Here is a 24,386-nt window from a genome sequence, read left to right on the forward strand (position 1 = left end):
GCTCCATTTTTAAGAGGCAACAGCAGATTCACAGTTATAGAACCAGCACTGGGAGAGCACAGGCCTGCTCAAACAGATCTGGCCATTCCAGATCCAAATAGAAAGCAAGGGTTTTCTGGTTCAAGTCACAGAGTACAAAACCAGAAGGCCCAAAAGGCTAATACTATGGTGAAATTAAAATACCACCAGGAAATTATACTTTAGATTGAAATTTGTTTTCTTTACAAAAAGTCTGAGAAATTCATAGTAATAAAATCACTTTCACATAAAAATGCTCTTCTCAGAACTAATTTTAGCTTTTTAAAGTAATTACTACATGGTTTTATTGAACACTTAGCACTGGAAAAATATTAAATAATTGACATTTTTTCAGATGACTGAAACAATTTTCATAAATACAATACCAATTACTTGCATCTAGGAAGAACTGCAGCTTCAAAAAATTAAAACACTGAAAGACTGAAATAACAGAAAAACTCACCCATTCTCAGGTACGTGTATATATAAATACACACAGATAACTAGTGGAGATTTTAGTGTGTTAAATTAAAGAGCCATTTGAAAAAAAAAAAAACAGAAAACACAGCTGCACCTCCAACATAACGTTAGTGTTCTTAGTCCTGCAAATGTATGTTACATTAATACTCTCAAGTACTTTGCTATATTCCTGGTGCATTCTGAAAACTACATTATGTGGCATAAAGAATGTACTTTTATTGTGGTTACTACTGAAGTTACCATGAAGAAACACTAGTTGTTCCTAGAAAACTAACATTGTGTATTATCCCACTGAGTGGGATTGTACCCAGCGTGCTTGTTACCACATTCAACTGTCCAGTTGTCAGAGGAAAACAAAAAATACAGTTAGAGGATTAAAATATTCCAGTTATGTAAAACAACTTTTCTTTCATTAAAAGGCTTCAGGGCTCTTCCTATGAAGGAAAAAAAAAAAGATATTTTTATGATCTAATAATTGTAATATAATAGTCCCAGGGCATCATTTCTCCCTCCAGAAAAATCATGGTGCCTGCAGTCACTAAAATTTTATTAATAAACCTTTGTCAAATGGATAAGTTAGGGCTACAGGAATACCTTGTACACAATGCAGCATCGTGCTTTTAAGCAAAAAAAAATAACATTCAGCACTGCAGTGCATTTACCAATATATGATGGTGTATTTACTAATCCTGGGTTTGCTAGGATAGAGTTAATTTTCTTCTTAGTAATTAGAATAGCAGAAGCGCTTGGATTTTTCTTTAGCAAAGGTCACTGATGAGCAACGAAGACTGACTTCACTGTGAATTGACTCTTCTTCAGCTGCACCATCAACCAGCTATAAAAAAAGATTTTTCAAAGATGCATCTGATGCTGTTCTCGGATACTGTATTTTTAACAAACCTATTTCCACTACTTTGTCGAAGAAATATCTGGTCTGCAAAATGGAGTGCATTAACTATGACAACTTTGTAGTCAAACATACCATTCTATATGCAGTCCTCAAATGTTTCCTAGGGCTTCTCTGTTTCTGTAACATCAGCTTTGTCAGAAACAAATTCCGTTTTCATTGCTATAGGCTGAACTCTGGATAAAACTACTGAAAACTCTAAGATTTTATCAAGGCAAGCAAGACTGGGTTTTGTAGTGACAAAAAGCAAACAAACGTTCACAATAAAAGATGTCATCTGTTTACAATCCGGAAGTGTTGGAACATTTCCCTTGTAAATAAACAGTACAGCAGCACAGAAACAATGTGGTGACATTTAAGGCTAACTTTGCAAATAAATACTTAAGATTTGCATTATATTCTTTGCCTTTTCAAAGCACTATCCAGATTGCTCCTTGATGTGTTCAGGTATTACCTGTAGTCTACAAAAGTGGCAGGCCACTTTCTGAGAAGTAGTCTCCTTCAAAGCTGATTTAAACACGTTACTAAATAAGTCTGCAAATATATTTTTTTAAAGGATAAGCATTCATGATTTCAAATCACTTTTATCTACTAGACCATATTAAAACTCAGAGGAGATGAGCATAGAGTAAATGTTCTCCCACTTGCTCTTTACCACTTGCAAAGGCAGCAGGTAGGAGGAACATCTGACTCAATTCCTGCAGAATATTTTAGCTGATTCTGGGAATTGTGCATCGTGGTTCCTTGCTTTACTTCATTAGTTGACATAGCAGCATTTTAAAGTTTACTTTGTTGGAAATAAATTTCATTTATTGGAATTATTAGAATTTTTATTAACTCTTACTTTCAGCTAATAAATGTTGTCAGAGGAACTATTTAAAATTTCATTATTTGAGGTGAATTCTCTAAAAGGAGATCAGTGAGGCAAGCCAATTTTTAGGATGAACCTTCCCTTGAAAAATTTAACTGGGCACTTACTGAAATTACAATTAAATTAAAAATACATGTCAAAAGTAAAGAGTATTGCATCCTTACATCAAACTGGATAGACCTGCAAATGAGCATAACTCCACTATCTCAAGTAAAACAAAGCTCACTTACATTTACTTACTCACCTGTTACAATGTGAACTGAATTATGGAGTAGACATGACCAGATTTTTTTCGGCACTGTACCATCCCCATCTTACAACAGCATATTTTGCTCAGCATCCATACTCCATACAACTACAGGCCCATGCTGTACCTGTGTAATAAGCATGTTGCGAAACACCTCCCAGGTTCTTTTCTCTCTGTAGTACAGAATGTACCTTGGTTATATGATGTAGCAAAGCACCTAAAATGGCATCTGTGTTGCAATGGCAGCCTTTGCCTTGTTCCTGAACAGCTCTGATTCTCTTCAGTAATTCCTGTAGGCTTCAAAGAGACATTTGCTCTCTCAGCTGCAAGGTCTGATCCCACACAGACAGGATTTTACCGGGTCTATCTGGTTAGCCACACTAGACTCTTTTTGTCCCCGGTGTGCACACCAGAACAGCAAACAAAAAATACTTTGACCAAAGAAAATTCGTTATATTCTAAAGTGTTCTTCTTGATCTCCTTCTGCGGAAGTGCCTAAACCTGTCAATGGACCTTCTTATTTCCCATCCTTCCAAATATTAAGAGATACAGTGGAAAAAAACTGAGTCAAGTTGCCCAACTGTTTCTGCACTTTTCCCAAATCATCCTTGAAACTCATTCTCCCTTAATCAAAGGGAGCTTGGATAACACGCAGAATATGTTGTTGACAGCTAAGCTATGAAAAGTCTCGGAGCAATAAATGCCTAATGGCACCAGTATCAAGAAAAGCACGACCAACCGATACTAACCATTTACAAACAGCAATATATAGCAGATGTACATTTGTATAAATAGCCTGCCTTTGTTCTACTTCTAGCTTTAAGTTTCCTGAATAAGACATGTTCAGCAACTGAACAGACTTAAAATAAATAATTCATGGACAACCAGAAATTTTTAAAATTTCAGAAAGTTCTTTGTCTTTATATATCACTTCATGATATCCAACTGTTTCTACCAGAATACATCTATTCAAACCACTGAGAAAACATTATTTTCTCAGTGGATACGTAACCTCTCTTCATTTTTCTTGTAAAACTCTAGACAGAATGACTGAATGCACAAGGCTGAAAGCCACTCAACTGATTTTCTATTTTATTTTTTTTTTTCATAGAAAGATTCTGGGGCAGAGGATTGGGGGGGAGAGAAAGGAAAAAAGAATGATACTGCAGAAATTAAATACTAACACCAGTACAGAATTAGATAATTGTGGTTTTTCTCTTATTTTAAAAAGTTGTGAGTGATGAAGGAGAACAGAAAAAACCCTATAAGCTTCTTAGAAAATTACCTGCAACTAGTGTCATTGTACCTACATATATACTCTCCAAAAATAAAAACAGAACAGTGTCTAACCTTCCATGTCAAAAACTTTTTCATCAGCTACTTGGACATACAAATGTTCTACCATTTTAATAGAGCTGAATTCAACCCACTTGATATGCCAAAATTGGTACCATGTGAGAAAGCAGCGCAGAGTTTAATGTTTTACTTTGTCTGCCCCCTGCCAAGGTACTAAAGTAAACCATCTCATCCATCTGCAGCTTCAGTTCTGCACTTCTTATTTTGATGATGAGATGTTTTTTGTAAATAAGTCATGATTCAAACCAGAGATAAGTGTTTTCAACCTACAGTGTTAGGAAAAACAAGAACTCCATACAACGCAGTCACTTTAATTTAGTATCTTCCTCCTAATTAAGACTCGTTAGATCATCTTTGCATTTGGGAAAAAATAAGGTCAAGTTGTTTGACTTCAAAAAGGAATCGGGATAATGGGAAATTAAGTATTTTTTTTAAAAAAATTCTGGTCAATTTTTACCCTTCTGTCAAATGCAGCTGACATTTCAAAGTTTGTTGTCTGTGTAAGTATCAGTAGCTGTGGAGGGAAAAGGGAACTTAAGTAGCTGTTCCCATCAGTATGCAGAACTCAGCTGTTACAACACAAAACACCTTCTTACTGGCAAGCTGGTCTAGAGCTGCAGATCATTTGATACAGTGCAACCATTAAGAAACTCAGGGGCAAGAGAAAGAATTACATGAAGCCACATTCAAGTAGTTGTGCTGCACATGGAACAAATTGTTTTGTTTTGTCTTTAGGTATGTTTTTAAATAAGGGAATGTGTAATTTTTTTAAAAATACTTCAAATATCAGTGAATTTTAGGTATACTGGATTTTCACTGCAGAGAGGAGCAGCTGAACTATGAAATTCCTCAAACATGACATTGAGTTGCACTTAAGCACAGCATATCTCCGAGAAATCCCTCAGTAAAATGGATACTGCATGCAATTAAAGAATTGTCTTCATGCACAATGGAAATGTAGATAATGGGAGATAAACCTGAGCCTTCTAGCAAATAACCTTAGTGAGGACTGGAGAAAAAAAAAAAAGAAGTCTAATTCTCGAGGAATTGAGATCACAACATCAAGAATTCCCAGGAAGGGTGGCATCCAGAGTAACAGTAATCACATGATTTAAGAGCCTAATACTTGTTCAGTTGAAGAGAAGAAAAGCTGGAGGTTGAATGGAAACTAGTGCCATATGTGAACTATTTTTATTTTTTTTCTAATCTATTAAAAAAAGAACATTGGGAAAAAAAAAAGAAAGAGTGAATTGCAAACTTTTTGTACTACAGGAATATCTTTAATGCACTTGAAACAAGTGACAGCAGTTTATTTCCTGAAGTCTGCAGCAGCCATATTGATGTGCCTCCAAACTGGCAGGTGGGACATATGAAATAATTTCTTCAGAATAAAAGAAAAAATAATGAAGATATAATAAAAAAACCCTTTTAGCTCCTTCAGAATAAAAGAATTTTCAGAATTTCTATGCACTTTTGCAAAAATATCTCTGGTTGGATGTTTCATTTTTGTTTGTTTTTTTTAAAGTAAGCAGCAAAGAATAGAAATTAAATCCGTAAGTCCTGGGATCACAGAAGTTCACAGCTTGCTAATTACTTTTTTTTCCCTTCTGTATTTCTCATTCTTCAAAAATACAATCAAAGGCAGAACATAAAAGAAAGGAGAACTATTTTAAATGAAAATATTCTCACTTTAAGATTTCATTTTATCTTTCTCAGTGCTACATTTCAGATAACATTTGTCTTCCAGACAGTGTCTGCATGGTTCTCGGAAACACACTCTTATTTCTTCTCTGGTTCAGGGTTATGCTCTAAACCACAATATACAGAGTAAAGTCAACAGAAACCCTTTTGTTTGTTTTGGGGGATGGATGACCTTTCTGAAGGCAGTTTTCTCTTCATCAAAGATTATGTGGAAACATTAAAGCTTCATGAGGTGGAAAAAAATCTACAGAAGTCTAATTCCCTACCAAGACAAAATTGTCTGATCCTCACAAAAGTACCCCTTACAGAAAACTTCCCTGCTTCACCAATACTGGTCATGGAAGATTAATTTACTTCATTATTCTCAAGAACTCCGATTTCCTTTTCCTCCCCCAAACTCAGACACAACGAAAAATTATAAATAGATACTGATGAAAAAGGTCAGTTTTAGTGTAAGAGCTGTAACTCTGTAAGGAAGAGCTCTTCTCGAGCAGGGGGCCACGCTCACCATCACAACGCCTGCCTGTTCATGTTCAATAGTGCAGAGCAAGCAAAGTCTTCCACTTCACAGCAAGGCAGAAACAAGGACAAAAAGAAAGTAATAAACTGACTAGTAGTTTTCATTTTTCTGAAATTAATTTTAAGAACAGTAACAACAAACAAAAAGTAATTTTCACCTGAAGTTTAGAGCAACAGGGAAATAAAAATAATGCTGGAGGTATTTGGCAGAAAACAGGTGTCATTTTGTGACCAGGATTAACAAAACAAAACCAAACCAAAACCACACACAATTCCGAGGCCACGTTACTTTGCTTTTAAAGTCATCTCAAGGAATGGCAAGTACCAGTAAATATGAGAACATCTGCTAAATCACTACTACTAACCAGTCCACCAGAGCAGGGTGAACGTGTTCCTAGCATCATCACTGACTATATTTGTCAAGCCAAATACAATAGTAGCAGATACGAACTTTTAATTCATATTTCTAATTTGAGTTGATGAAATGTTAAAAATAATCCTTCATTTGAGAGAAGCAATGCTGTTTACATGCATACATACTGCTTTGTTCACTTCATAAAAATACAATCTGGAATTAGTTCAGCTCTTTTTATTTTGTCAACTTCTATATTAGTTGTAACATTTTGAAGGAAAATTATATATATAAAAAAATCTGTTTACATGATTGAAATGCAGCGTTCTTAAGGTACTTGTAGTTTTCAAATAATAATTTTAGAAAAGACCTCTCTTGCAAGGATGGCAAGATTTTTCATGGCAAATCAGAGTATTAAGTACTTTTGAGATACAAAAATGTTTAAAGGTAAGAAACTACAATGTGAGGAGTAGCCAACCATTTCTATATTACGTGCAAGCTTATTAATTAGTTTCAAGTGCCTGTATGCAAAATGATGAAAATCACTAGAGAAAGTTCTAATCATACCAAAAAATCTTTAAGAATAGCCTTTCAGAATTCTGGTTTTGTCTTAGAGAGAGTAATTTAATATTTTACTTCCAGATATTTAGCACTTAAAGAACAGCTACAGGTATTCCTGACATCATCCTTAACAGAATTACCTGAACTTAACCGCACTAAAAGCACAAATACACCAGATTTACCCAAATACATGGAAATACAGTGGGGAAAAACAAAGAAAGCCTTTCAATCGAGTGATCCAGCGAAAGTCAGTGGAATCTGAACACCTAACTCGGTTAGATTTTATAAAACTATTAAATAATTTCAGTAATTATGGTGCAGTTACAACCTTTATGAGCCCGTCTTCCCGCTCATTTTGCGTTGCCAAAATAACCGACTGCTACTCGGAGAAAACTATACTCGAAGACTTCATTCTTATGTTCCCATCTGCTTCATCAGTGGTCAAAGTGAAAATTACTTGCAAGAAAGCATTCCCTATGTAATATAGCTCAACTTTCTCTTCTGTCCTTACGCTTGCTTCACTGTCATGTACTGTAAAACAAAGTGAAGATTATTTGCATCGACCATATTAGGCATTATGGTGGTACATAAACACAGGCAAATCTCTGAACGAAGAGTACAAGTACTTGGTTTACTTACCGTTGTGACCTACTCCATTTGCATATTTTAGCCTCACCATTCATGTTTATCATACCATTCTCACACCTAGCATTGGGTCTATAAAACATTTTAATGCATTCTGAAAACTTAACATGAAAGTTCTAAGATTAGTTTGACAACTAATTAGCACAACAGATTCTTAATTAGGAGGTCTGAATATTGCTGTAATTGAAGTAGATGAGTTACACAGTAAGATAAAATGCACCTAATTCACAGTGCTTTTTGTACCATATGGTTTCTCTCTAGAGGCATCCCATTCTTTGTCATGACATTTAGATATGTTGTTACGTTTAATCTCATTTATTTCTACTTCTAGAAGACAATTGTTACATTAGTATGAAGACTTTGGAGACAGAGAAAGCTACAATTTCAAAAATTTCTACAGCATTAAAATTGTTACTACTGAATGAGCTCATAGATGTCTTTGTTCAGGTCCATTTATTAAAGCAAAATGCACCAGTATCTCCCCTACTTCTCCCAAGCTGCAAGCATGTAAGGTGAAGAATTTTCCCTCGAACACCAGGAAACCATCTCTGAGGTCATAAAAACGTATGTTTGTTTACTCACGTAGCAGCTTATGCCACATATTTTGGAAACCTGTTACATGGATATCAAACAAGCTAAAAAAATACTAGTTAACTAGAGAAAAACCAAATTCAGATCCAACTAAAAAAAGATAACTAAGCAACTGCATTAACCAACTAAAGACAAGTCTCAATTTGAGGCAGTGGTTCCCCATCTTTTGCTATTAAATTCACAAATAACAGTTCATTGCAGGACTGCCAGCTATCACTTTCTCGTCCACTTTTAGATTACCTCAGCATTTTCACAGTAGATTTTTTTTTCCTTGAATCTGTTTCTTTCTATCTCTCTCCAGTCTTAAGACCATTCCCTGTTTCCTATCTCACCAGAATACCATAAGATACTTGCAGTACTGCAATCTACTGTTGTTCTACATGCCAGAAAACATTCTGACAGGCACAAAATGATGGTCTGGCAACACTTGTCTAGGTAACATCGTGTATTAGCGCCTTAACAAAAGCTGTTGGATGAAGAATAGGAGGTAGAAGCCACTGAAAAAACCTCCTTTCATACTCTTTTTAACAAAGGCAAAGTTCAATCCAGAGTTCAGCAGCCACTGAGCAGCTACTGTTGTTCTCCGCTTATTTTAGCTCCATCTCATCCTATTTCCCTCTGATCTTCTGGTTTGTCCACCTCAATTCCAGGGGATCTAGCCTTTGAGTATGAAAAACCATGAAAACTGCAGGAGTTGTCATATTTATTGTAAGAACACCTGCAGGGTCGTACTACTGGCATTTAAAAAGCCCAGGTTAAGACAAACAACCTTCGTTCATCCCTGCCTGTATGAGTTCTGTATGTCAAAATACCTGAAAACTGCACTGATACAGTAGAACTTATTTTAACTTGCATTACAAATAAACTGCACATGCTGTTTTACAGACAATATATATTTGTAAACTTGCTCATGCAAAATTAGTGTGCACAACAGGGATAGCTGTTTTCTAATCCCCACACCTTTAAAAATGACATTTATGTCTGTTTTTTTTTGAACTGTGCCCAAATCCTCTCTTTAATATAATAAATCTTACACAGAATTCATCTGCCAGCCAAACCAATTTATGAAACTGAAACAAAAAAGAATAAAAAGTTATACAAAAACATGATGCACCTGGGCGCTTGATTCCCACCCACCCCCCTTACCTCCCCCCGCTCCCTTTTTTTTGTTTACAAATAGAAAGAATGAATAAAAGAAAAAAAATTATGGTCACAAAATTTTGACATTTTAATCCTAAACATTACAGGGCAAATGGATGTTGGAACCTATTTCCATACACCATGCGTCAAATTTTTAATTCCCAAATGTGGCCAAATCCACTAAAACAAGAGTGGTTAACAAATTCTGGATTATGGAAATACATTTCTGGAATAAATGCTAGAAAAGCAACAATGGGAAAAGCCAACTGTCTCCACAAAGGTAAATAAAGTGGAACAATGTGTAGATTAGATACTTTTTCTGTTTCTTACTCATAACCTGTCAATTCAGTGCATCATATGGTTCAACATAATGGTCCCCATTTTGGACAAACATCTAACTAGTGTCCATTGATTCCAAGCTAGTGGATGATGAATCTTTTTGGATACTTTCAAAGATGGCTGCCAGCTCAGGGTTAGAGCTTATCTGTGACTGAAATTCACTCATTAATGGACTCTTCTCTGCTTCTGGAATGGTTAGAAGTGCTGCAACTGCCCTCATAGCAGATCGTTTCAGTTCATCTTGCTTTTCAAACTCCTGTTTCACCGAGTTTGCCTTTACCTAGGGAGGAAATAATGAAAATATGTTTGAAACTTTTGCTTAACTCTCCTTCTACACCCACCTTAATGTATCTTACAAAAGACCTATTTCCTTCCATATTACCACTTTGCACAGCTTTCAAAATAACATCTACTTTTTAGCAGACTTTTTATCAGCAGTTTACAAATAAGACTGAAACTTTAATACTGCAAGGTAAGCAGAAAAAGGTTGTAAGCTACCAAGTCAATTATCAAATCAAAACAATTACAGCAGCCAACCTCCAGCTAGTAAGGTCAGTAAACAACATTAAAATCCTATTATCACAATACTTCCATCTTCCAGAGAACAAAAATTTTTTAGAAGTTGACCTTCATTAGAATAACTGCTTAACCTTCTGTTATAATTCTCAAAGATGGTTCAGTGATACAAACATAAATTATCATTAAAAGCAGACAAATTTCTTGATGTGAAATACAACAGATTACAGTAAAGGAAAAGCAAGGTAAATCAGGCATTAAATTACTGTCACAAGCATGCAGGTGGATCAAGACAAGAGCAGGAACAGAAGGAGACTAATTGTGCCAAGACTCAAGAATCTTGTAATATAAATGAAGAGAAAAACAAAACAAAAAAACACAACAAATATAGGACGACTTTACACTGCCTCCATCCTTCATCACACAAATACTTGTCTGCAACAACATAATCTTTAGAAGTCAGAAAAACTCTCAGTATTCCAGTATTCCAGTTTCACTATTTATAAATGAGACATACAAGTTGCCTAAGGGGGCAGCTAGATTTTTAAGGAACAAGAGAAATGGAATCAAGGAAAGAGAGGATTTTTAAAAAGCAGCTAACAAGTCCACTCTTCCATTTCTAATCTAAAGAAATTTAAGACATATGTAAGAGCCTACATATTTATATTGCCCTATTACAGCTTATGAACTATCACTCAGGAAATGCTGCAGCAATACACCTGGATTCTCAGAAGTATTCTTCGTACACAAGTTCATTTATACTTCTATAAGACTACACAAAATAATTAAGTTTTAAATTTAAAACAATACCTTCGTTGTACATGTAGCACGCAAAGGTTCAACAAGCCTATCCAACCTCTGCAGCACCGCGCTTGGACAAAGGGTAGACAATCTCACCAACATTAAAAACGTTAGCATCTAGGTTGAGAGAAAACCAATTCATCAGTCAGTTATGCTCAGCACATATAAGGGAAGATACTTCCTAACAATGGTGTGTAACCTTTTTAAAAGCAATTTAATGAAAATTGCAAATATAGTCAAGTACTTAAGCATATGAAGTAATATTTTTACCATTTCAGTCTGTTCACTATTTAAAATATTTTGACTAAATCCCTGCTTACACAGAGAAAAGTGACAGCTAACCTTAATATCATAGTGATCCTTCAGGCCATCTTCAACATGGTTTAAGAATTCAAATATATCTAATCTATCCAAACAGCTATCCAAAAGAGTATACATGCACTCAAACGCTGCTTTCCTTATGTCCAATCCATCATCAACTGTATGCTTAAATGGTCCCATCTCCACCTGTCAGCAAATAAAAAGCAAAGTTAAGAAGCAATATATTTAGAAAAACAAAGAATCTAGTTACATTTCTTCAGCACTGTTTTTCTTAGCTGACATACCTCTCTAATTAACTCCTTTCTGACTTTTGTTTCATTGTAAAGGTGAGGAAGCACAGTATCCAAGAGGTCCCGTATTAATGAGGGTTTATTGTGTGCAGCTGAGTTAAATGTCACTAGGGCCACTCTCCTGACATTGAGATCCGGGTCCTCCAATGTTTTCAGAAAGTCACCTGCAATCATGTACACAAATAAGTCAGCCTATGTCGATCTTTTTCATTTGCTACTTTGAAGTATCTTTGCTTAGTTTTAACATTTCAAAATGACATTTAGTGCGGGACTTTGCTGTAACACAGATCAGTACCTGCTATTTTAGCATGATTACACAAATAAATCTATTTAACTATAATCGTATCAGAAGTATTATACAACTGAGACAAAGTATTTCAGATAATGAAACAGAAGTAGAAAAAACACCAATGAAATAAATGGTTATCACTTAATGATATTTCAACTTTTTTTAAAAGATACAGCATGTAAATTAATTAAAACTGTATTTAACACAATCTTTCCTTTTCTTAATTAAAATCTCTCAGAATATGCATTAGTAAAGCAATTTAAATTCTGTAGTTCAAGAATTAGAGAACACCTCCTAAAGAAACTATCAATATATTGATTTTTAACCCCTAAATTGGCATATACTGAGAATTCCTAAATTACCAAAAAATAAGCCCATTCAGTATATATTAATGTAGCAACACTTCTCTCATCCTATCCCACCCCACCACACCCTCTGGGCATTTTCAATTTAGAATGTCTATAGTTCTACAACACAGTTTGTTAAAATAAATGCCCGCAGGAATAGATCGTATTTTTCTTCAATGTTTATCAAGTTTTGCTAGCAAATTCCAAGAAGAGTGAATTTTTTTTTAAACGAGAAAAACAAAAGGGTGTAAACATCAAAGTGACTTCTACACAGAACAACAAAAAAAAAAACCCAACCAAAATAAACCAAACAAAACTGGGTAACAAAATTAAAGATGACTGAGATTTTTTTAAGTATTAGATACCAATAGTTTTTTGGCTGGATAATCAGTATCTCCAGAAAACAAAGAGGCAAGGCAGCTCCAGTGGGACAGACAGCAGGGGGGAAAACTCACAAGCACAGTCAATTCTTTAACATATTATTAAAAAAATTTAAGCTTAGTGATGAAAATAACACATAGGAACTGACACCACTTCCCCATAAATAAAAACTCTGCTCTCTACCAAACTCTGTATTTTCAAAGATTAACCTTCTCCGCCCCATTAGTTTTAGCAGCATACACAATTTTTACAGATATTAAACCTGCAATCAAATCACTATGAAACATTCACCACAGCATATAAAACAAGTCTACAATACTCTGTTATACAAATTTTAAAAAATCAAAAAACCACAAAGCTCTTCATCATACTGATGCTATATTGGAAGCTTCGATTACTTTATCCCTGTAAAAATACACACACATCCAATAACTTTCAGACCGAACCTAAGGACTTAAATTTACAGTTTGCCAACTAGTAATACTCAGAATTTACATGTGCATACACATTTTAAATGACCGAATGTCCAATATTTCCAAGACCACCCTTCTGGGTAAGGACAGTACCTTACCACATCAAACTGACAGAATTTGGCAAGAGCACAGGAAAGGAAACCAGCTTTTGGGTACCATCTTCCTAAAAGCCCTAGCTCCTTGTATTGTTTGTCCATCACACTTCAATACATACCATTTTTATCACACAACTTTTACCGCTCAGAATTCGAACAAGGTAGAATTAATAGAAATAGTTGGCTAGTATGGAAATATTTTACAACTGTTAACTACAGTTACCACTACCAGTTAATTCTGGTACCTGCTAAAAATTTTTTTCTTAAAATATAACGAACAATTTTTAAGTGCACTTCTCTTGCTTGAAAATGTAGAAGCTGTCATTAAAGTAGAGAACTTACCTATGCAGTTCTTCAAGAGTGGGTCTATGGGTTGTGGATGATCAGAAATCGTGAACTTGACAGCAGTAACCACTGAACTTCGAGCATATGAGGACCCTAATACGAAACAAAAGTGTAAGCATGTAACACAAACAGTACAACTACAGAATTTAAATTATATTCAATTCCATTCTTTTTAAACTTCTAATATTCTTGAGAACACTAAAATAAGAAATGTTACTTATTACTAGCAATGCAATATGCTTTCACCATAGATATTCTCATATTACATTTTAAACAGGGAAAAAAAGACCATAACATTTACAATGAACATTTCACATTACCTGCTACAGAAAATTCAAGTAATCAACCTATTAGGACAGACTTTTTAATTCATCACATAGGCCTACAAACCATTCTCCTCTTTAAAGCAGAAACACATGAAGAAAACATGTCAATATTCTTGATATGAAACTGATTAATGAATTATATACAATGATCCTTCCTAATCCTTAAAAATTTCAGAATTCCTATCTGAAAATTAGGAACACTGTAATTTACACCCAAATGTCAGCACGTTCAACTGGTTTTTCAAGTACTGCTGTCTCTGTCACCCATGCTCCTTCCAAGTTTATAACTCTTAGTTAAACATAACATCATTAATTGAAATACCACAGTCTGAAAGCAGAACATAAAATTAATTCATGTTATATATGACTAACTTCTATTAAAAATGGAACCATCCAAGCTTCACATCGTTGAAGCAGAAAGAAAGCAGAACTTAATAATATCACGGAATTTAGAGCAAAAAATTTGCAAAACTGGATCAATTTATTAATAGATAGCATAAGGCTATTTGCTACAGTAAGTACATGAGTTACTACTACTCACCTGATGCCAAGTATCCCTTGAGACGTGGAAGCAGAGTCTCTGGGTCTATTAATGTAAGCTTGCCCAAGCATTCAGCAACAACATTCCTTGTACCCTCTTCTGCACATTCGCAGTGTTTCAGGAGTAAGGCCCAGATGTTCTCAACATATGGTTTGAGACCAATCACTGACGCAGAGCTAATTATTTCTTTCAAGGAATGAAGAAGAAGGTATTGCCTCTTAGGTTGACTGGTTATTTCTTGTAGGACAAATGGCAGATACTCAGGAAGATTACCAACACTAATACTGCCTAATGCATAAGATGCCGCCGATTTGACTTCTTCACTAGGAGAAGAGAATGCTTCTAGTATTACAGACTTAAGCTCAATTTGTCCACTTAAGTCAATGTGATGCCCAACTTCCCCAAGAGAAAGCAAAGCCAAAAGCCGAATGGAATCTGTGGACCGTGAGTTCTTGACATCTTGAATGAACTGACCTACAACAGCTGGTCCTTCCTTAGGACAGGCTCGAGTAAGGGCAGCAACACATTTGGCAATGGAATAGTAAGACTGCTTGTGAGTAAGTGCTGTGCTCTGTGAGTACACTGGACCCGTTAACATGCGCAGTAAATCCATATAGCCTAAATTATTTGTACCAGTCACAACTAAAGCTTGGAAAAATTCTAGCATGGCACTAAGTGCTCCACCCTGAAGTAGAGGTGATCTCACCAGCCCAATAAGTTCATTGAGAATGGACCCACTAATCTTTGACAAGGAAGAAGGATATACTTTAGCCAGTGTTGTCAGAAAACTGATGGCCATCTGTGATACATGCATATCACTTTCACTAATCAGAGGTGGAAGCTCATCCAGGACAGCATCAATCATGGCAGCTGTCAAGCTATCACTGTAATTCTTAATTAAAATATCTAGAGCAGAAAGAGTGCCCAGTTTCAAAGCTCGCTGGTTCTTTCTCAAAAAAGAAGCAAGAATAGGAACTCCTTCCCCAAGGATCGGTCTCAAATCTATCTTCAAAGGAGAACCAGCAATCAATGTCATGGCCTTCACTGTAGTTAACCGAGTGATCTCATTCTTCAGTCTCTCTAGAAAGATCTGAAGTGTACTAGGCAGGTCTGTGCCTAGGCTGTCACCAAGGCTACAAATTATTTGACCCATACAAGATATTGCCCTTTCTTTCACCTCCTGATCAATGTCAGCAGCCTTTAATCTCTTGATTGTACAAGTAAACAAATCTTTGATGTAAGGAGCAGCATCAAAGGAAGAAGGCTGGTCTAAAGGACGAATGACTTTCACAAGTTGTTGGGTAACCAAAAGCGCCTCTGACGTTATCTTGTAAAACGGGTCTCCAACACAAGCTACAACTGGAGGTACCAATGCTTGAACGTGAGGATGAAAGACCTGGGGAGAATGATTGCAGAGGATCACATACAAACAGGACAAAGCATCTATCTTCAGATTAGAAGAACTTGATTTGTCATTCAATGAAAAAATTATTCCTGGAAGAAAAGAGAAAAATATTTTTTTAGGTTAGGTATTTATATTCTGTTAGATCACTTCAAAATTTCTGAAGGAAGGCAGCTATCCTCAATTTATGTTTTCCTGCTCCCAGCCTTTCCTGAATGCTTCCAAGCCCCTTTCTTAATTTTATTCTATCATTTGGTTCTCAAGCTTCCTCTACACAAAGGACATGGGCCATTTGATGGTTTGTGATGTATTTTCTTAATTATAATGAGACTCTGAACCTTTAACTTTTCCAAAATTACTTTTCCCTGTTACTCCATGATTCAACATTTTAGGTCCCAAAAGCTAAAATATGGACAATATTTTGCTCTCTTGAGATGAGAGAGTAGGCAATTTGATCTTGCAATTAAGAACCAAATTACTTTTTTTTAAAATAGAGAAGAAAAAAATATCAATCTTAGAGCCAACTCTTGTTTTCAGGATTAATGGAAATATGTCCCTAAAATATTTATACAGATCCACAAAGGAGATTATTATTTTGCTAATTTCTTTAAATGGAAGCAACACTTCAAAGCTTTTACAAAAAGCAGTCAAGACTTAAAGGTTTTGAAATTTCAAATCCAATTTGCTAATAAATCTTCAAGTTAATAGCATGTTTCTCATACCTGGTACAAGTACAGGAACATGTTGTGTTAGGGCTCCATGTAATACATTTACTAGCTCAGTGAGCATGTTGAAGCAACACTGACGAGTCTTCACACTTTTCTCCTTCATCTGTTTGTGCAAGGCTTTAACTATGTTGGGGACCTGTAATCATCACACATCTGTTAATACATTCAATAGCTGACATTTCTTTAATCTTCGATCACTGGGGGAATATAAAGAAAGATGTGTGCCCTACCCCTCTATTTCTGATTTCCCTACAGAAATAGAGAAGTTATAAAAACTGGGAAATTATGATTAAAAAGAACTGCTATCCAAAAAAATAGTAATTTAACTTTAAAAGGTGAGATGAAACAAAGCAAAACTAGATTTGCATTAATAAAACTGTAGAGAGCAATAATTGAAAAGTCACCCAAATCATTCACTTAGAAAATGTTTTTCAGCACTATCCTTCTTATTCTGCAAATAAAAAATGTCGTAGCAAATCAAGTTTTAGCTTCACCATTAGAGCTTACCTCTGCATTACAGAATGCACAAAATAACTATTTTGCTTTGGTAATTTTGTTAAACTCGTAAGATATGCAACTTTTACAGGTAACAGTAAACAACTGAAGTCAGATAAGCACATTTGTATGAATTGGTAATTTCAGTCTCCAAACTGCCACACTTTTCTAGGCCATTTTACCTGCCTTGCTCTCTATGTTCATACTACAGTAATAAACTGTAAATCTGTGTATGAAGTATGATATGGCATATTCCAAAAACTCCTTATGAACAGGTCAGAACTTCAGTGTGTCTTCTCAAAGATAACAAAAATCTTGACAAATAACCTGACTCTGAAGCATTGTCAAAGGTGTCTCTCCTTGTTCCATTGCATCAGGATCACAAAGCCAACTTTGTACGGGTCGAGTTTGTTTTAAAAGAGAAAGATATGCGTGAAAAACATCTGCTTTAACATTCTCTTCACGTTCTTTGAATCTGGCTATCAAAGCAGGAGATACAGTTTTGTAGAATTCTGGAAGCATTTCATGTCGTGTGCTAACCACAGCATCCAGGCATTTAGCAGCTGCACGCCTCACTTTCCAGCTCATGTCATCATCATCACTATATTCATCATCACTCCCTTGAAAAAAAAAAATTATGCATATGTTCAAGTTTAGACAATCAAAGCATCAAGATTTATTTCAAAGAACTAATAAGAACACACTTGAGTTCTTTGTGTAAGGCACACCGAAGCAATAGGTTCAGAGTAAAAAAAAATGCACAAAAAGCCTTCTAAGCTGCCTAAATTGTAAGGCTAATTATTTTTTCTGCCATTTTTTTCACACCAGTCTTACACCTGTATTAAAACTGCAAGCAGGACAAGGCGGTTCCCATCACATTTACAGCCTGAGTACCGATTTAAGCATATTCCTCTTTATTTGTGACATAAGCAACAATGCAACAATAATTACTAGCTGATCAAGATTCAACAAATTATTCTGTTTGTTCCTTTCTAGAAATAAATCAAACCATACTCTGTCCCCCAAAATGACAACAAAAAATACACAATAAGCAATACAAATTGGCTTTTTAAGCACTACAGAAACAACTATGCTGCTTGTTCATTCTTAAAGTAATGAGAACATTATACTCTGCGTTCAGATTACTTGTATGTCCAAGTTTTCATAAAGCTTACATATGGCAAAGTGTTCCCACCATATTATCAATATGTTATGCCTTTCATTCTAAAACAGCTTTTATCCTACAGAAAAATACTGACTATTTTGCAATTTTCAATCTATTCTGATTTTATGCATTAGGTAACAATGTATATAGTGGAAAGAAGTGAGAAACCTTTTCCCATGGTCGATATGTATTTTCAATTCATTAGCTGATGTTCTCCTCACTTTAGTTATATCATCCTACATGCTTCTGCCTTTTTCCACCTTTCAAGTATTTTAAAATATTTGTCTTGTACTTTATGTTCATCTTTGGAATTATTTATCTACTGCAACAACTTTTATTCCAAGAAGTGAGTTCATAAGGTATGTTCAAAAACAATACCAAAATTGAATACAAAGGTATACAAGTCATTCAAATGCTAGTACTTAGTAGCAATACCACCCACATACATTTTCTCAGATTAATGCAGGTTTACAAGGTCTTTCTCTCCCCCAAACCAAAACCAGACTATACCTTGATCATCATCATCACCACCATCAGCATCCATAGCATTTTCATCTTCATCTTCATCATCATAATTGTAATTAGGATCATAGGTAAGATACTTAAGACAAATGTTTATAATAGTAGATACATGAGGATAAACTTCTTTAGGACATCTGTGTAAAACAAAAATACAATCAATGTCAAATTACTTTGAAGAATTAAAATATTTCTAAAAGATTTCATGCCACATACTGTACTTTGAAGACATCAGCCAAACCAAATACCATCAGTGCATCCATCTGAATCACAGAAATCCATCAAGGAAGGTCAGAAAGGGCAATGCTACTATGTAACTGGATCTGCCAGACTGGAAGGTTCCGGAGGACAAAGACATGTCTTTGGATATCAATTTTTTTGTCATCACTCTTGGACAAGTATTATTAGAATACCTCCCCTCTCCTGTTTGTGTAAGTAGTAATGGCACAGTAGAAAGTTTCTGAAGTACAGACATAACACACTGCTTAACAGTTAAGTTACAAGATAAGAGTCACAGGAACAGCTCCAGCACAAAGCTTGCAAAAATATTTTCTACCAAGGAGACTGTCTCTTGACAGATTACAACCAAAGGGCACACTATTAGATCTTAAGAAAGCCTGAAGGAAGTACCTGAGAATAGCTTACCTCCTAACAAAGGATTCAAAGGCTTGTATGCAATACTCTCGTAGTTCATCATCATCTACATTACAAAACTTTACAACCAAAGGAATTATTTTCTCAAGATATTCACCTGGTAAGAGAAAAAAATTAGCAAAGCAATTACTCTCATTTAAAAACTTTAAAAGTTACAGATAATTTATATCTTTTTCTTACCTATTCTATGACCCGCTTGCCTACTGATAGCAGCAATACACTGTATATAGGTCCTAGTTGTTGACATGGAATCATTTTTAGACAGCTCTGTCAACAGATGTTCAATGAGGTCAACAAAAACCATATTGCCACAACTCATAACCAGGTGACCAAGAGCAATGATGGTTCTTTTCCTCACAGCAAGTCTGGGGCTAGTCAGCTGGGGGAGCAGACAGGTCAGAATTGAAGGATGGAAGTTAACAAGCAGTCCTCCTTGCCTTAAAACAGACAAAACACAAACTCAAACCAATTGAATCTAGATAACTTTGTTCATATACTTTACAATAATTTCTTTAAATATTCCCAAAACATCACAAAGATTACAATTAAGCCTTTAAATTTAAGATTTTGCAACTTTTAAAAACAATAAATTAGTTTAAAATATACCCTCAAGGCAATAAACATTAAAATAAGCTTAAAACTACAGTTCTTAGAAGACTAAATAATAAAGTAATCAATCTATCAATCAACTTATCTTCAATACATTCACTTCCCCCCCCCAAATGAAGCTTTACCTATACTTAATACCTTACAATATAATTTCACATAATTTAAAAATTTAAATTTAACATATGGAAAATTAAAGTTCAAGCTTTAAGAAGTACTCATCAGCATTCACCAATGTTTTGGAAGAGGGATGTTTACCTGCTTAGCATATCAGCCATGATATCCAGTGCCTCCAGTTGAACAGACACATCTTCCTGCTTGGCTATAGCACTAGTGAGACGCCCTGTGATCTTTTTGCAAACATTAGCTGCTAATGCAGAACCTGAAAGCACAGCAAAACCTCAGCATTTTCATAATTAAAAAAACACAGTTTTTAACACCAGAGCTCATGTTTGTGACTGTGGAAAGCAACCTGATCTCAACATAAAGAAGCTTTTCCCACTCAGCAGAACAAGCTTGACTAGCCAGTTTGTTTGTTAATGTAACATATGTCCTGCATTACAGCTGAAAGACTTTCTATGTAGAAACATACTCCAGAGGGCTTCTTAATTGTCCCATAAGACACATGCAACAGACACTGCCTCTTGGGAGGGCAAGCAATGGAAAATGAAGGTCAAGATAAGTCTAGTGCAATAAATCAAAGGACTACAGCTAAAAATAAAGGAATAACTAAAAGGTAAGGGGAAGCACAGAAGTAGATAGGGTGACCTCTAAAAAACAGCTGTAAAACACAACAGAAAAATAAAATTATTTTGCACAAGAAGCTACTTAAATAATAAGTACCTGAAATACTGCTGAAACATTTAAAAAAGGGGAAAAAATGTATACCCAAAGTATTTTAAAATTCAAGTAAAAATGTCTTTGCCACAACTCCATAGTTCCCCCTTTTCCCCAACTGTCTAACGTTGTCCAGAGTAATTATGAGAAGATAAGAAACTCATGTCAGAGTAACAGCTATCAAACAGCTAGTACTCACCTTTATTTGCATGCAGGTTTTTTTAATCATGCTTTAGGAATTTAGATGTGAAATTAATACTATTCTAACCCATATTAAATATAGTTTGTAAGTGCTTATGGCTTATTCTTAACTGTATGACTAAAACAAATTTCCTGACTAAAACTAAACATAATGATGGGACAGTCAACTGTGTCACCACAGAGGCTAAGACAACAAAGTACGTTTGAGTTGAGAGCAAGAAATAACACCTAGGTTCCTTTTGTATTAGGAATACTAATTATATTGAAGTTTTTGTTTGAACTTTACCACCACCACAAAATCTCCTTTCTTTTTGTGCAAACAAAAGAATAAAAGTTTAAACTGATTTACTTTAAATTAGTTATTTAAAGTTTACGCATCTCTCTACTGCTTGATAAAAGCAAGACTTACATGTGGACTTTCAATAAAGGATGTCAAAATCAGAACTTTGTGTTTTTTAATTTAAGAAACCTCAGTCTCCAAAAACTGGAGACTATGGTATCTGAAAATCACTTGAATAAAAAAAGTAACATCATTAACTGATGAGCTGTTCATCATCACTACCTCTTTTGGAGGAAAGATTGCCTTCATTTAAAACTGCAGGTAAGCATTTCAGTAATTTAAGTATTGTTAGAAGCACCAGGTGCTTTCCAAAATACTTACCAGAAACTGAGACAAGAAAACAGATTATTAAAGAAAAATACCCAAGTTATAATCAATTTTAAAGTATACTATCAATCAAAAAGCAGGATGAGATTTAGCTATGACTACAGTCTAGAAATGTTCCATCAGATAATTACTAAAATAGGAGCTTTTACATTCAATTTGTTATACTGAAGTTCATATACTGTAAGTTTGTTTTACACATTAATGCAATTCTTTAAAAAAGGTTTTAAACTAGTAAAATCTGGAAATACAGTCAGAGAAGAAGAAAGTTAAAGGGTATTTGTGCCGTACATTTTTTCCTCTGACAGAAATTAGTTCCAATGTTAAGTGAATGGAATCCTCTTCACTAAAGGACTCAGCTTTTGCATTTTTTTAGTTAGCAATGAAATGATAAAACTAGGTAAATCTGAGTACAAAATGCCTTACCACTGGAAGCTGGGGGGAGTTCTCCAATCACAGTTTTAAGGCCAATGCTTGAAATGTCACGCAACTGTTCTTTATCTGAAAGCATGTTTGTACAGAGGGTATCTACAATGGTCTCCACTTGATATTCCTTCACTTTACTCACCAAAGGGCCAAGGCTGTATAAACAGAAGAAAAGTATTAAATCTGCAACCTTAAATAAAACCTCTCATTTTATTTCACAAACTTAAGGGGTTTTTTGGTAGCAATATAAGGAAAAATTTTAAAATATGAAAACCTTCAGCTGGTTGGGTTGATAACCTGTCTCCACAAATCTAGTAAGAAAATACTAGTTTAGCACATGTTTTATTACCTAGTAGTGGGAATGCATGACTGTTTTGCTTCAGTCTCAAAAACAGAGTCCCTCAAGATTTATAACAAAAGTCACCTAGCCAGAACCATCAGTTTATATGCTTGACCATCAGTGCCTGCTTAGTTTACAGACAAGTAACAAACCTTCTTAATTACTGCATCTTTATTCTACTCAGCATTTGGGTTCAATTTGATATATACTCAGACTCATTCTATACCTCTGAGTGCCTTCCTTAATATAATGCAAACAGCAAAATAAAAAACAATGACAAGGCATGCTCTCCTTCACACAGACTCCAAGTACCAGTATGCACACAGCACATAGTACCATTTCCTCTCTTTCCTCTGAATTGTTTTTAGCCATTCCAATTCCAGCTGTTTTGAGGATCATAACAATCTTGTATTCACTTGTTAAATGCTCCTATTTGTTAAAAACACTAAAACCATATATGTCCCAGTACAGTCTAGTTCATTGCTAAGAAATATAGCATCGTTTTCACCATCTTCCTAGTCCTATCACCAACTTTCAGCATCTCTGCACTGTTAATATTCTGTTCTGAAAGGGAAGTTATGCAAAAACAGAGCCTTATGTTGTCTCTATTTCCTTACATTCACCTGTGAAAAACCTCCATAAGAACTCCAAGGACTTGCTTTTTCCCACTACCCCTCCCACTTCTCACTCCAAATTAGCTTATCTAGTTTCTCCCTATCTTTAAAACCCCTGCCTTCAGACAAAGCATCTCAGAAATGGGAAATTAATTTTGAAAGACTTCACATTACCAAATCTTTTAATCTAAGTAAACTCCCTCAAACATACTACATTAACAACAAACACATCAAATTCTGAAGAGCGTTACAAGCTGTGCTATAGGCATTCCCACCTTGTTCCATCAAAAAACAGTACACGTAACCTACACGTACAGTAACTAGACTGAAAGAGATAGCTCCCTTGCTTTGTAAGCTTCTGTTGTCTGTGTGTTGATCTTGCCAGATATTTTCTCTTTAATTCTCTGTGGTGACATCCATAATATTACTATCAAATCAATAAAGCATGCTTATTAATGACATATCAACACAAGAGGTGAGATGCGACGTGAAGCTGAAGTTCTACCAAGTTTAGGTTCTGCACTGACGCTGACAGAAGCAAGGGCAGGAGGACAAGGAGCTGTGTGCAACAGTCACAAAGGAGAAAAGGCAATGGGGTTTGAGGCAAGGGAGACAGCAGTAGTGAGGATTGTCTACAGAAAATGTAGGAATCATGAACTGCAGGGTAGGCCACCAGCAGAATCAACAGAAACACAGATACATCTTCAGAAAACTGCTATTTATTTTCACTTCCACCTGAATCAAAGGGATAATGAACAACATTCTCACTTTGGTCTACAGATCTTCCCCTAGTTGTTTTTGCAGCTGCTCCAGATGTTGCACCAAGGAAATCCTACAATCTGATTCCCAACAGCACCTCAATGTTTTTCCTCCTAAGAAACACACTTCATGTTACACATATCACCATCAAATTCAACTTCAGCCACAATGAGAAAGCACAGAAGATTTTCAAGAGATTTTACACGTGTGTTCTCAGTGGGAAGTTTGATTAGCAGTAACATGAGGATTTTAAGTGAGTCCTTTGTATCAAAACAATCTGGTTAAGAACTTGAGGAGTGGAAAGACAGCGGTAAAGTTGTTAATTTTTAGGAAACATTTTTCAAAAGCTTAAGTTTTGTTGCTGTTTTTGTGAAAGTCAGGGCCTAACTTGCAGTACAGAAATCAAAGCAAGCCCATGCATGGTTCCCTCGGATTTGTGCTAGGAGGACAGAGAGCATTAAACTGGTTTCAAGTGCTGAGCTACGAGCCTGTGTCTCCTACTGCAACTGACAGAGCCAAGCGTT

The 24,386-nt window shown here is 35.4% G+C and overlaps 1 protein-coding gene across 1 annotated transcript; it reads right to left on the reverse strand.

Moving 5' to 3' along the window:
• Positions 1-9,131: 9,131 nt before the first annotated feature.
• Positions 9,132-22,304, reverse strand: CAND1 (cullin associated and neddylation dissociated 1; the record flags this gene model as incomplete). The annotated part of the gene is made up of 13 exons (XM_010167545.2): positions 9,132-10,007; positions 11,054-11,161; positions 11,387-11,551; positions 11,650-11,819; positions 13,583-13,678; positions 14,453-15,946; positions 16,577-16,718; positions 17,405-17,697; positions 18,753-18,898; positions 19,407-19,512; positions 19,596-19,852; positions 20,280-20,403; positions 22,150-22,304. Coding segments are annotated over 13 exons (3,481 nt in total), but the record flags the coding sequence as incomplete, so codon positions are not given.
• Between the last annotated feature and the right edge of the window lie 2,082 nt (positions 22,305-24,386).

This window comes from Antrostomus carolinensis, unplaced genomic scaffold (assembly GCF_000700745.2).
Source record: "Antrostomus carolinensis isolate BGI_N321 unplaced genomic scaffold, ASM70074v2 scaffold7985, whole genome shotgun sequence".
Lineage (NCBI taxonomy): Eukaryota > Metazoa > Chordata > Aves > Caprimulgiformes > Caprimulgidae > Antrostomus > Antrostomus carolinensis.